General features: G+C 52.8%; 1 protein-coding gene across 5 annotated transcripts in view; it reads left to right on the top strand.

Moving 5' to 3' along the window:
* Positions 1–12,774, top strand: part of TPCN1 (two pore segment channel 1) — a 118,772-nt gene that overhangs the window by 93,124 nt on the left and 12,874 nt on the right. For all 5 annotated transcript variants that reach the window (XR_010729296.1, XM_066260515.1, XM_066260513.1 and 2 more), the window contains 12 exons: positions 1,549–1,725; positions 2,139–2,252; positions 2,995–3,125; positions 4,017–4,105; positions 5,762–5,796; positions 6,317–6,375; positions 6,618–6,717; positions 8,502–8,618; positions 8,871–8,995; positions 9,715–9,763; positions 10,138–10,201; positions 11,399–11,443. Coding sequence is in view for 4 of the 5 variants with exons in the window: in XM_066260515.1 (XP_066116612.1) it covers positions 1,549–1,725; positions 2,139–2,252; positions 2,995–3,125; positions 4,017–4,105; positions 5,762–5,796; positions 6,317–6,375; positions 6,618–6,717; positions 8,502–8,618; positions 8,871–8,995; positions 9,715–9,763; positions 10,138–10,201; positions 11,399–11,443 (1,105 nt within the window). In the remaining variant the exon portion in view is untranslated. The remainder of the gene's footprint in view (positions 1–1,548; positions 1,726–2,138; positions 2,253–2,994; positions 3,126–4,016; positions 4,106–5,761; positions 5,797–6,316; positions 6,376–6,617; positions 6,718–8,501; positions 8,619–8,870; positions 8,996–9,714; positions 9,764–10,137; positions 10,202–11,398; positions 11,444–12,774) is intronic.

Raw genomic sequence — 12,774 nt, 5'->3', positions numbered from 1 at the left:
CGAGCCCGGGTCCCCCGCACGCCAGGCCGACGCTCTACCGCTGAGCCAACCGGCCAGGGCTTTTTTTTTTTTTTTTTTTTTTTAATCAAAGCCAAACTCTGGTGTCCGTGAGCAGCAGCTTGCAGCTGTTTCTGGAGGGAGGTCCGGCTGCTGTCAGATGGTCTCCCTTCCTCTGCTCTGCCACTGAGCTGCGGCACAGAGCCGGAACCAGGTTGCCGGTGTGCTTGGGTCATCGGCCCCTCGCCACTTTGAGGATACCTGGTCCCTGCAGTTTCTCCTCTTCCCAAATTTCATCCGTGAACTCACCCTCGGGAGCCACATGCTCAGCAGTTACAGCGTGTCTGAGGCGGTTCTTGTTTACTGGATGGACTTCCGCCCCAGGGAGCCCAGAGCGAAGGCCTAGAGGTCGCAGACAACTGGCTCGCCTCCTTATTCTTCTTAATCTCATTCGTGATCAGCAGCCAGGAAGCTAGGCCAGTGTTCTCCTCGGGAGTCTGGATCAGAGTCCGGGGACATGGGTCATATTTCACTTCGTGTTGGAGACCTCCCCTTCTGGCTCCTCTGTGGCAATTCCAAGTCCAAGAGTTAAAACTGAGCCCTCCATGTCAGGGTTTCCTCTAGCCAGACCTTCATCCCTGGCTGTTTGTAGGATGACATTTCCCCCCAGAATTGCATTCTTTAGTAATCCAAACCAGAAGCGTCCCAGGCCACCGTGGGTGTCCCTCCGGCCCTGGCGGCGGCAGCGGAAACCACAGCCCTACGCAGATCACAGGGCTGTGAGCATGGCTTGCCCGGCCTGTCCTCTGACTGCTGGGGCGCTTGTTCCCTTTGTGGGGCCTGCCCCTGTCGAGTCTGTGGTTTGCTTTAATGTTTTTGGTAATGAGGGTAGTGACGTATCCAGCTTCAGGGAAGTGACTTGCTCAAAGTTACTCTGCAAACCACAGTAAAGGCCAGATTTCTTCATTTCCCAGGTACTGGACTATCACCTGGCTGGGCTGGGGCCTGGAGAGATGATCTTTTGCAGAAATGGTTCATTCTACTTAAACATTTATTAAACACCTAGTGTGTGTTCCAGACACTGTCCTAAGTGTCTTGTAGAAGCTGTATGAGGAAGGGCTAGTGTTGTCTCGTTGACAGCTAGAGAGATGGAGGAACTTTCTCACCGTTACCCAGGGAGGAGTGAGGAAGCCGTGCTGTGTACCCCAGAATCCCTCCCCTGGTCTTTATGTCCTACAGATATTTGTGAGAATTTGGCCTCTAAAGGGCCCAGTTGTGCCCACTTCTCTGTTTTCTCTGGACTTTTAAATCTTCGCTTCCTCCAAGAGGTTTTTAGGAAGCGGCAAGTCTTTAAAGGCCCATCAGCAGCCAGGGGGTGCCTAGAAGGTGCGCAGCTTTGTGGCCATGATACTTTTATATTCCCGTCAGCATCCGGCTCCGGCCGGACTCCTCTGTGACCTGCCAAGGCCCTTCCTTTCTCCCTGGCCCACGGCACACCCTGGGTGCTGTGTCTCGGGGGCGTGCCCGCCCACATGGCTCTTGTTTCTTCAGGAAGGTGAAAATAATGACAAGTTCTTCACCCACCCCAAGAACGCCAAAGCGTTGGCGGCCTACCTCTTTGCACACAACCATCTCTTCTACCTGATGGAGCTGTCCACAGCCCTGCTGCTGCTGCTGCTGTCCCTGTGCGAGGCCCCCGCCGTCCCCGCGCTCCGGCTCGGCATTTATGTGAGTGTCCGGATGGCCGGGAGCCACCGCTCTCTGGGGTCAGGCACCAGAAACTGTCACACGGGCTAATGTGAGCCTGAATAATGAACATTCTAGAAGGGCAGACAGGCCCTGAGAGGTCCTAGAAGCCTCAGGGAGCAGCGATGACTCACTGGTCTTGCGTGGGGGTCGCCTGTGGTGTGAATGCACTTTCCCGTCTCTGTGACTCTGGCTCACGTGGAAATGTCAGGGAGGGTGCCGTCTGACTGCCTCACTTAGGACCAGTGGCCTCAGCTTGGCTGCAGGTGGGCACCACACCTGCTAGTAGTCCCACCCGCTCTTTCCAGCCTCAGAGGAAAAGGCAGTCGGGTGTGGTCACCAGCAGGGAGGATGGGGGGGGGGTGATGGCATGCCTCCACACCCTTTGGTTGCAGGTCCATGCGACTCTGGAGCTGTTCGCCCTGATGGTGGTTGTATTTGAACTCTGCATGAAGCTGCGGTGGCTGGGCCTCCACACCTTCGTCCGGCACAGACGGACCATGGTCAAGGTGACGTGTCCATCTCCCTGCAGCTTTCCCCCCCACATCCCCCTCGAGCCAGTCTCTTCAGTTCAGTTCCAAATCCCCCTGCACTCAAAAGCGTAACCCTGGGTCCCCGTCCTCGCCGTGCTCTGGAGGTCAGGGTGATGCTGACAGTCGCTAATGTGATTCGGTATTTGGAGCATGCGAAGCATGGCCCAGCGACCTTTGTTGGAGATGAGTTACTATTCCTAGTTCACATCCAGCAGAGGATGGGATTTAAACCCACGCTGATCTGTAAGCAGCATTGTCCACGTTCTTGTGCAACAGAGAGAGGCACAAGTAGGAATGTGTCAGAGTGGCCCTTTGCAGCGTAAAAGCATACATACTTGTCCAGAGAAAGTGCCCGAGGAATTGGGCGTCAAGGCGCATGACAGACCTACCTCAGAGGTCTTCACGGCACAGTCAGGAGAGCCGAGGGCAGGGGGTCAGTAGATGGGGCCAGGCACGCTGGCAGTTTTGCTCCGTGAATGCCATCTGACGAGCTGCTGGGGGCATCCCCCTTGGCTACATCCTCCTGGGACCACACATCTGTGCCAGCAGCCGAGGGCTCTTCTCCAGGGGCTGCTTGATGTTGGGGAAGGGCGCTGGAGACAAGGGACAGGCCTCTTGAGACCAGAGTGGGCAGTATGTAGCCAGCCCTGAGTTCAGGGTACTCGGGAGGGGGTCTGGGAGGAGGAGCTGACGGTGCTCTGTGCTCATCCACCCCCAGACCTCCGTGCTGGTGGTGCAGTTCGTCGAGGCCATCGTGGTGTTGGTACGGCAGACGTCCCACATGCGGGTGACCCGGGCACTGCGCTGCATTTTCCTGGTGGACTGTCGGTACTGCGGTGGCGTCCGGCGGTAAGGCCTGGGGGAGGAGCTGCTCAGATAGTCGCTATCATGGCCTGGCATGGAACTCTGGGCCGGTGGAGCAGGAGCCAGTGAGTCAAGTAGCGATAAGACCCATTCTGCACATTGGTAGACTCTAAGCACACTCACTTCCCCGTGCCATTCGACCCACACCGAGAGGAAGGTGGTATTCCAGCCGAAGTTTAGGTGTCTTGACTCCAGGGCTCTTTCCCATCTTACAACTCTCTGGGGCTGGCTCTTCTCTCGAAGCACATTATCTGCCCGAACACAGCAGTGGTAGCGCCTGAGACATGCAACTTAGCAGAAAGTCCACATGACTCTGCAGGCTGTCCCGGGACATCCCCCGTCACCACGGGACTGCACTCAAACCAGACCATCGGCCTAGAGTTAAACTCAGCTTTGAAGACTCCATCTGGAACATCTGTTGGCTGGGGTACAGCTGATAAGAATGAGCTAGCAATTCATTCTGTGTGCCCATCCTTAAAGCTGGATGCAAGTGTCCAAGGACCAGGTGGCCCTGAACTGTCTTCATGCATCTCACTTCTCATGGAAGCTGACCTTTGCACCTGCAGCCACGCACCTGGCCTTCTGCTGCTCCCACCCAGTGCAGGGCGCTCGCCCGCTTGCGCTCTGGAGACAGGAGGAGGTGGCTGTCTGTGCTACATCTGCCTCTGGTCTCCCTGGCACCTGCTGAGTGCAAGTCTTCCAGGACAACACTAAGTGTGATGTCACTAGCCAGGATGCAGTGGTATTTAGTGTTCTATGAGTCAGGAGCACAGGACCCCGGTCTCGATAAGCTCGTGCCCCCTGAGAAGTCCCAGACAGCGTCCTCGGGGCCCGCCCTGGGCTGCGCCTCACCTCTCCCGGCCCCTCTCTCCCCAGCAACCTGCGGCAGATCTTCCAGTCCCTGCCGCCCTTCATGGACATCCTCCTGCTGCTCCTCTTCTTCATGATCATCTTCGCCATCCTCGGTGAGCTCCCTGCGCCCCAGGACCTGGCAGGCTCTAAGAGCAAAGTCGCAGAGGGAGAAAAATTTGCTCTGGCAGTTCTGGAATTCAGAAAGGTTTTACAAATGGTGTAAACACCCAGGGACTCCAACTCAGGAAATGAAGACTTAGAAAGAAAACGAAAGCCCATTTGTAGCCTTTCATGATCTCAGTTTCCCCCCATGGAGGTACCCGTATCCAGAGATGAGCATTGCCATGCATGCCTGTGTAGATTCATTTTATGTTTCCTTAAGCAACACATACATTCTATTATTACTTTGCATATTCAAAAATCTGCATAAATGGTTATGTAATGTGTGTGTCCCCTTCTGCAAGGTGCCTTGTGCTCAACACTACATATATGAGGTTTATTCATGTGTGTGTGTGTGTGTGTGTGTGTGTCGGTGTCACTCGCTCCTTTTCACTGGAGTGTAATGAGTACACCCAGATTTATTTATCTGCTTTCCTGTTAGTGGGCGTTTTTCACTATCACAAGTCACCCTTCAGTGAACACTAGTGTGTGTCCTACGGACACGTGTGAGAGTTTCTCTGCGTGGAGGACGTTGGGGTCTGCACACTGCAGCATCATGGGATACAAAAGCAAGACCACGGTGAGGTCATTCTAGCTGTGAGGAGGCCTTGCCTCTTCAGATAAGGGCACGTGCTGGTGCGGCACCCCGTCCAGATGCAGGGCTGAGATAGTGGGGATCCCGGGACACGGTGAGGAAGCCTGAGGTCCCTTCTCTAGTCCTGGCAAGGAGAGGAGTGGAACCATAATACTGACTCTAGTCTAGGACCTCCCCCACGCCTTTGTGACTGATTGTCCTGAGCCTTTGGCTCCCTCTTCACGTCCCCTCCACCCACTCTCGGTGCAACTTTCTTTGTGCTGCAAGGGGCTGACTTCCCCCAAGGGCTGACTTTCTTGCTTTTCCCATAGGATTTCAGGGTCTCGGGAAAAAAGCCCACCCCCAGAGGGAGGAAATTAGTGGTGTTTCCACCCCCGGACCCTTGGCTACAGAGGAACAATGGAGTCCCTTTAGAATTATTACTTTCTCAAAACCAGGGTTGCAAACTAGCAGTCTGGATTCCAAATCCAGACTATGGTTCAGTTTTGTTTGGTGTATAAATGTTGAGCCAGCGTCTTAAAATTAGAGTTTTATACAAAAATACAGATTTCCAGCAGTGTTTAAAAAAAGATTTTATTGATTTTTAGAGACAGAAGAGGGAGAGAGAGAGAGAAATGTGGGGTGAGGAGTGGTAAGCATCAATTCACAATAGTAGTTGCTTCTTGTATGTGCCTTGATGGGGCAAGCCTAGGGTTTTAAACCAGCAACCTTTCGCATTCCAGGTTGACACTATTCACTGTGCCAGCCAGGTCAGGTGGAGATTTCCAGCGTTTTTATACTAGACTAGTGACACTCAGGCCACATGTCCAAATAGCTGCATTTACTCAGTGCCTGGTAACCACCTGCTCCATTTAGACAGAACATGTGTTCCCGAATGCCGCAGTCCCCACCACTCCCTGTTGCTCCCCTTCTGCCCACTGCTCTCATTCATGTTTATTGGTCCAATCCCTTTGACATTTGGGTTTTGGACCTCTACTCTAACCCTCTTTTCAATTTATTTTCTACTGCCTTATAGGTTTCTACTTGTTCTCCTCTAATCCTTCAGACCCCGTAAGTAATCACCATTTTCATCTGTTTCTTCCTTTATGTGAGGCCTTTCCCCTCTGACATGATGGCTGGACTGACTCCCTAGCCACATTAGGAAGGGAGGCCCTGCCTGGCTTCTCATCACAGCTTGTGGCCCCTGCAAGTCCCTGGCATCCAGATTTGAGCCATTCCTTCCCTGAGAATTAAGAGGCATGTTTTCCCATCCTGAGAACCACGTTTCCAGGATCAGATTTGGAACATGGGAACGTTTTGGTGGCAGTTACAACAAAGGAGAGCCAAGCTAATTGTGCAAATGTGATTCTCTTGGAGAAAAGCCCCACAATCAGTTGTCCGCTTCTGCTAGAAGCGAGAATTCAGGAAGGCAGGGTCCTTACTCCCTGTTTGCTCATTTCTCAGCCACCCTCCGGGGTTCTCTGGGAGGGAGATGGGCAGATGCTCCAGGCGGCCCATCGCGGCCTGTTCCAGGCCGGGGCACGCCTGTGGGCTGGCACCAGCATGTCCTCTGCCTCCTTTCCCCGGACAGTACTTCAGCACCCTGGAGAGCAGCATTGTCAGTCTGTTCGTCCTTCTGACCACGGCCAAGTAAGTCAGGGCTCGGCTTTGACTCCTGTCGTCTGCTAGTGCCCAGGGTCTTCTCTTCTCAGCCCAGACAGGTGCTTGGGGGAACTGGGAGGAGTGAATGGGGCAGGCCTGGCAACTGGAAGCCGTGGCCTGGGAGCCGGGGAAGGTGGGCCGGGGCTGGGAAGGCAGAAAAGAGAGACGTCCTTAGAGAAGACCGAGGCAGGCAGACACGGGGCCCGGCGGGTGACGCTCTGCAAATTCAGTTTCCCAGACGTGATGATGCCTTCCTACGCCCAGAACCCCTGGTCCTGTGTCTTCTTCATCGTGTACCTCTCCATCGAGCTGTACTTCATCATGAACCTGGTGAGTGACCATGCCTACGCACCGCTGGAGCTGTCTGCGCAGTGCTGGGCCCATGGGAATGGGGAAGGAGGGGCTGCCGTCAGCGGGAGCCGGGGGTCCCGGATGTCGTCAGTGTGGTGTGGCGGGGAACACCCTGGCGGTAGCGGCCTCCTAGGTTATTACCGTCATTGCTGCTGATGGTGCTGGAGTTTCAGCCAGGGCTCCCCTGGGACTTTTTCATTCTTCTAGCAAACACATAATAACTATAAAAGCTGGCACTGACTAAGCCCAACCCAGGCATCATGCAAAGTGGAGTGAAGGATGTAACGCAAGAACCCTGGAGGTCCTGTTACGATTCTCAGTTTGTAGATGAGGAACCGGAGGGTCACGGGCAGAGTGCCGTGCCCACGCTGCACAGCTTGGGGTGGCCCGGCAAGCCGGTCTGATTCCAAACCCTGCTCTTCCTAACCACTCTGTCTCACGGCACCCACGTCCTGGAACACCTTGCGTATTTCCACCCCACTGATCACGAACCGTCAGAAATCCTATACAGGACACACTCTGTTGAGGAGACTGTGACGTCCCCGTGCACCCTGGGAACTCCGGAGGTGTTCGAGGAGGCTTGGTTGGCCACCAGGCACGTTCCTGCCATCAGCCGGTCACCGTTAGGCCAGTGCCAAGATCACCTGTCATTGCCAGAATCATCAGGGAGAGGCTCTTATCAAGTCTTGTATTTTTATACTTCTGAAGAGCATTCTCACCCTAGTCCTCTTAGTCAGGCCCGGTAGACGTGTGAAAGCTAAAAATTTGCAAGTCTTAAAAACAGGAAAAAATTTTCTTTTAATTTCTCAAAACCAAAAAAGAAATATGTTGGGTATCTCTTCATACTCACTATAGTTCTTCCGTACTGTCGATAATTTAGGATTATAAAGATGTACCATGTGAAATTGACTTATTTTAGTTTGAAAACCCAGGTTAGGGGTCTGCAGGACTGCAGCCTGCACTTGTAAATAAAGTTTTATTGGCACACAGCCACGCCCATTTGTTTCCGCATCCTCCGTGGCTGATTTCGTGCTCCAGTGCAGGATTGAAAAGTTTCAGCGGAGACCATCTGGCCTTCAAAGCCTAAAATAGTTGTTCTCTGGCTCTTTACAGACAAGGTTTGCTGAACTTATCTTGATCTAAAGGGGAAAAAAATGGGATGGGGGCCAGTTTGAAGGGATGCAAAAGGACAAGAGAGTTTCCCTCAAAATATTTTTGCAAGAAAAAGGAAGTGCTTCCTAAAAGGCTTTTTTCAGATCCTGCCTCCCCCTCCCCCATGGTCCTCTGGAATGCAGGCTGTGTTGTTAATATGCTGACCTTGGAGTTTGGCAGTTCCAGAATGTTGTGCCCTAGAGGGCAGGCCCCCTCACTCCCCTGGTTCCGGGGCCAGTGTTTGAAGCTGTGACTTCCCAGGACAGGGAACAGGGGGATGGAGTTGGAGGCAGCATCTGGCAGTGATGCTCCTCCCTGCTCCGAGGTCGGGAGGGCACAGGATGGACACATGGCCTCCTCAGTCCTCGGTTGTCCTCGGTGGTTGTAGTGAGTTGAAGTGGGCGTAGAGCCCAGCATGCTTGTCCCTGCTTTCTTCTCACTGTACAAACCTACCCAGGCCATGCATGGCCTTCCTCTGCTGAGACTTAGAGACCAAGTCACTTAGAGGGAGGGTCACCCCACGCCCATTCTGGGGTGTGCTGAAGAGCGCCCTCTGGAGGCAGAGATTCCGCCATGCAGGGGAGCCAGGTCTCTCTGCTCTTCCCTCACAGCTTCTTGCCGTGGTGTTTGACACCTTCAATGACATCGAGAAACGCAAGTTCAAGTCTTTGCTGTTGCATAAGCGAACCGCCATCCAGCACGCCTATCGCCTGCTCATCAGCCAGAGGGTAGAGAGGAGCAGCGGCTGGGCGGGGAGGGCGAGGGTCCCTGCTCCCCATCTCTGGCTCCGGGCAGCCCCTTGGCATGGCAGGGCCAGAAGCTTTAGAAAGTGGAGTTCTGCCCTTGGGAGGATAAGAGGGGCCGGGCATCCTGAGTTCCATGCTATGCTGGATGCCCCCTGAGTGGTTGCCCCCAGGGGCAGGGGCAGTCTGGGCTCTGTACTTCCCTGTGCTGACCTTGCTGCCCGTCCCCTCCCCCAGACCCCTGCCGGCATCTCCTACAGGCAGTTTGAGGGCCTGATGCGCTTCTACAAGCCCCGGATGAGTGCTGGTGAGCGCTATCTGACTTTCAAGGCCCTGAATCAGAGCAGCACACCTCTGCTCAGGTGAGAGCTCCAGGCCGGGTGGGGGCGCTGTGGCCCCCTGAGGCAGTCAGGGAGCTGGGCCAGGCGCCAGGAGGTGGGCGGGCAGAGCCTGTTAGAGACTTGCCTTTTCCTCGAGATTCTCACACGTGTAGACCGTCTTTGTCAGGATGCCCTCTACGAGTGACAAAAGTCCCACCCAAAGTTAATTCAAGATGACGTGACAAAAAAGGACTATTGGATCGTGAACTAGACTGACCCAGCTGCTCACCTTCGAGCTGAGCGTGAGGTCAGGTAGTTGCATGTGAGCGGATCCACAGAGAGGCACACACACAGACACACCCCGAGATCTCCATGTGCAGTCTGGTTCTGACTGCTGACGACCCAAACCCTGTTTTCAATTTGAAAAGAAGCAGGTCGGCCATAGAGACAAGAGTGAGCGAGGTCTGTTTGGGCTGAACTCTCAGCCCATTTGTTCCCTTAAGTCCTCGGCCAGCAGAGGCTCAGTCCCCGTCTATGTACGAGTTATAGTAACCCAGGGGGAGTGAGGCTGTCACTCCGTGTAGACTAAGTGGAATAAGTGTTCCTAGCACCAGAGAGAAGGAGATCAAAACGCCTACAGGTGAGGGTCTCCTGGGTGCTGAGGTGCTGGGACTCCCCTTAAAGATGACCCCAGGCAGGTGGGAGAGGTGAAGCTTTGTGGAGGCATTCTGACTTTTTGCCTTTTCGTGTTACTGTGACAGCCTGAAGGACTTTTATGATATCTATGAAGTTGCCGCCTTGAAGTGGAAGGTGAGGTCACGTGCGAGGCTGGAGAGGGACGGGCAGGTGCTCCACGGGGGGATGAGGCCGAGAGGCACCCAGACGCAGGTCTTCCAGGCTGGACCAGCTCAGTTCTGGGCGCTGCAGGGAGACCTGGGAAATGGGCTAGTGACAGTTCCGACCTACAGCGTTATTTTCGGGATATTACAATAATGTACGTGCATGGCCCATGGACCGGCTCAGTGGCCGTTGGTGGCCTGTTGTTACTTAGATCCCTGAGCATTTTCACTGTTCCCCAAGTTAGGCTGGTGAGCAGGGAAGGAACGTGGCACCCTGACTCCCCAAAGGCGAGGTTCTGGTCCCTGGTCCTAACACCCTCTCCCATGGCCCTGTTCCCTGGCCAGGTGAAGAAACATAGAGAACACTGGTTTGATGAGCTTCCCAGGACAGCATTTCTCATATTCAAAGGTAAGCTCCACCCGAGTATGGTGTCTTGGTAGCTGGGGACAGAGACCACAGAGGAGCAAAGGAAGAGTGTGCGTGCGTGCGTGCGTGTGTGTGTGTGTGTGTGTGTGTAGATAAGACAAAGAGTGTGATTACCCTGGCAGGGAAATAAGTGTTGGACTAGGAAGGAAATTGGTAACTTAAAAACCAAACCAGCCTGACCTGTGGCGGCGCAGTGGATAAAGTGTCGACCTGGAAATGCTGAGGTTGCCAGTTCAAAATCCTGGGCTTGCCTGGTCAAGGCACATATGGGAGTTGATGCTTCCAGCTCCTCCCCCCTGTCTCTCTCTCTCTCCTCTCTAAAACGAATAAATAAAATTAAAAAAAAAACAAAAAAAAAAAACCCAAAAAGACATCTGTGGGACATTTCATTTGTTAAAGAAAATTGACCAAGCCTGCTAATTAGAAGAAAAGGAAAATGTCCCACCCAGAGATAACTAGTGTTCATTTCCTAATGCGTTTCCTTCTGATGTTTATTTTTTTCCTGTGCCTTTTAAAAACAGTCTTGGGATTGCACTTGTATATCCTGTTCTGAAACCTGCCTTTTAAGCAAATAGTGTGTTTTGCTCATCCTCCTGGGGTGGGATATATACCTTGTGCAGAGGATCCCTTGCATAGCATAAAATTCAAGAAATTTAAATTGGCGTGCCCATATTATTGACCTAATAGGCCTCCCTTTATTAAATGGCAGATGTGCAGTTCCACGTGGGGGGTGTGGTTAGCTCACAGGGGAGTTGCTCATGGAAAAAGCCTGAAACTGGTTCCAGGCCATTATGAACACGAGTAAAGATGATGGATTCTTTTTTGGGCATAGCTGTTATTCCATAGTCTCTGGAGGGTTTTTCATTCTACTGGGATGATGGCTACTCAAGGGGATGAATCCATCGCCCCGGGCTGAGGCCAGCAGTAATAGAGGCTTCAGCAGTGGTCAGCAACGCTTCGAGCTGTTCGTCCCAACTCCGGGTTGTCCAGGCTGTCCCGGAGCAGCTGCTGTCCGTGCAGTTGTGTCCGGGTGTCTGGGTGTCACTCACAGAGCCAGCCCTTCCTTTTTTTACTCCTGGGCATCAATACCCTGGTTGCTCACTTGCATGAAGTAGGTGGTGGGGGAGTGTGTACTTGCACAGGAAGATTCCGGCGTTAACATTTCCCCTCTTCCAACAGGAATTAACATCCTCGTGAAGTCCAAAGCCTTTCAGTATTTCATGTGTAAGTGCGAAATATCACAGCTCTGGGCCCCTTTCCTCCCAAGTCTCATTCTTCCGGAAAGTGGAGAGCCGAAGGATTGATTAGTTCTGCAGTCATGGTTTTGACTTTTCATTGTAGAAAATTCCAGGCACATATGGAAGTGGAGAGACTATCATGAGCATCCATGTACCCCTCACTTAGCTTAAACAGTTACCATCCAATGGCCAGTCTTTCCTGTGCACCCACACCCTCGCTCTGGCTCACTGTACCCTCTGTAGACTGGGAGTTTTTGGAAGCAAAGTCCAGAACCACAGAGTAAGGTTGGTGGCTGTCCCTTATAGCTGTTTTAATCTGTAGGTTCCTCCTCCATCTCTCTTTTTTTTTTTTTTTTTTTTTTGTATTTTTCTGAAGCTGGAAACAGGGTGGCAGTCAGACAGACTTCCACATGCGCCCGACCAGGATTCACCCGGCATGCCCACCAGGGGGCGGTGCTCTGCCCATCTGGGGTGTCGCTCTGTTGCAACCAGAGCCATTCCAGTGCCTGAAGCAGAGGCCATAGAGCCATCCTCAGCGCCCAGGCCAACTTTGCTCCAATGGAGCCTTGGCTGCGGGAGGGGAAGAGAGAGACAGAGAGGAAGGAGAGGGGGAGGGGTGGAGAAGCAGATGGGCGCTTCTCCTGTGTGCCCTGGCCGGGAATTGAACCCGGGACTCCTGCACGCTAGGTCGATGCTTTACCACTGAGCCAACCGGCCAGGGCCCATCTCTTTTCTTCCTCTTGCAATATGTGGTTGAAGAAGCAGGATTGTTTGTTCCTTGGTCTTGTTTTTGTTTTTCCTGTTGTCACTTATTTCCTGTAATGCAGCAGTACTCTCTAGAGCAGAACTGTCCCTTGTGGCAGCCACTAGCCACAGGAGGCTATTTAAAATTTCAGCTTGTGAAAATTTAAAATTCAGTTTCCCAAAGTATTCACATTTGAAGTGCTCAATAGATGCACTGATGGCTAATGACCCCTGATGGACAGCACAGATGAGGACATTTCCATCATCACAGTTCTCTTAGACAGTACAAATCTAGGGGCTTGATTGGAGTCCGTCTTTCTAAGGAGCACTGGTGCTTTTAGTGGGAAGTGGTGTTAGAGACCACAATCTGAGATGCTGGAGGTGTTCACTGCTTAGGGTTGGTTATTGTTTCTAGGTCTTTTCCCTGGACAGAGGTGGGGTTTTGGTGTTTTAAAAGATAAACTGTATTATGAGTTTAACCTGATATTCCTAGTTTAAATTCAGGACTATAGGGTTGCTACTTAACCTGGTCATCCTTTCCTACCCAGACTCCCAGCCTTAACATCCTGGTTT

This window comes from Saccopteryx bilineata, chromosome 2 (assembly GCF_036850765.1).
Source record: "Saccopteryx bilineata isolate mSacBil1 chromosome 2, mSacBil1_pri_phased_curated, whole genome shotgun sequence".
In the NCBI taxonomy this organism is placed as follows: domain Eukaryota; kingdom Metazoa; phylum Chordata; class Mammalia; order Chiroptera; family Emballonuridae; genus Saccopteryx; species Saccopteryx bilineata.
This window is presented reverse-complemented; position numbering and strand designations above follow the sequence as displayed.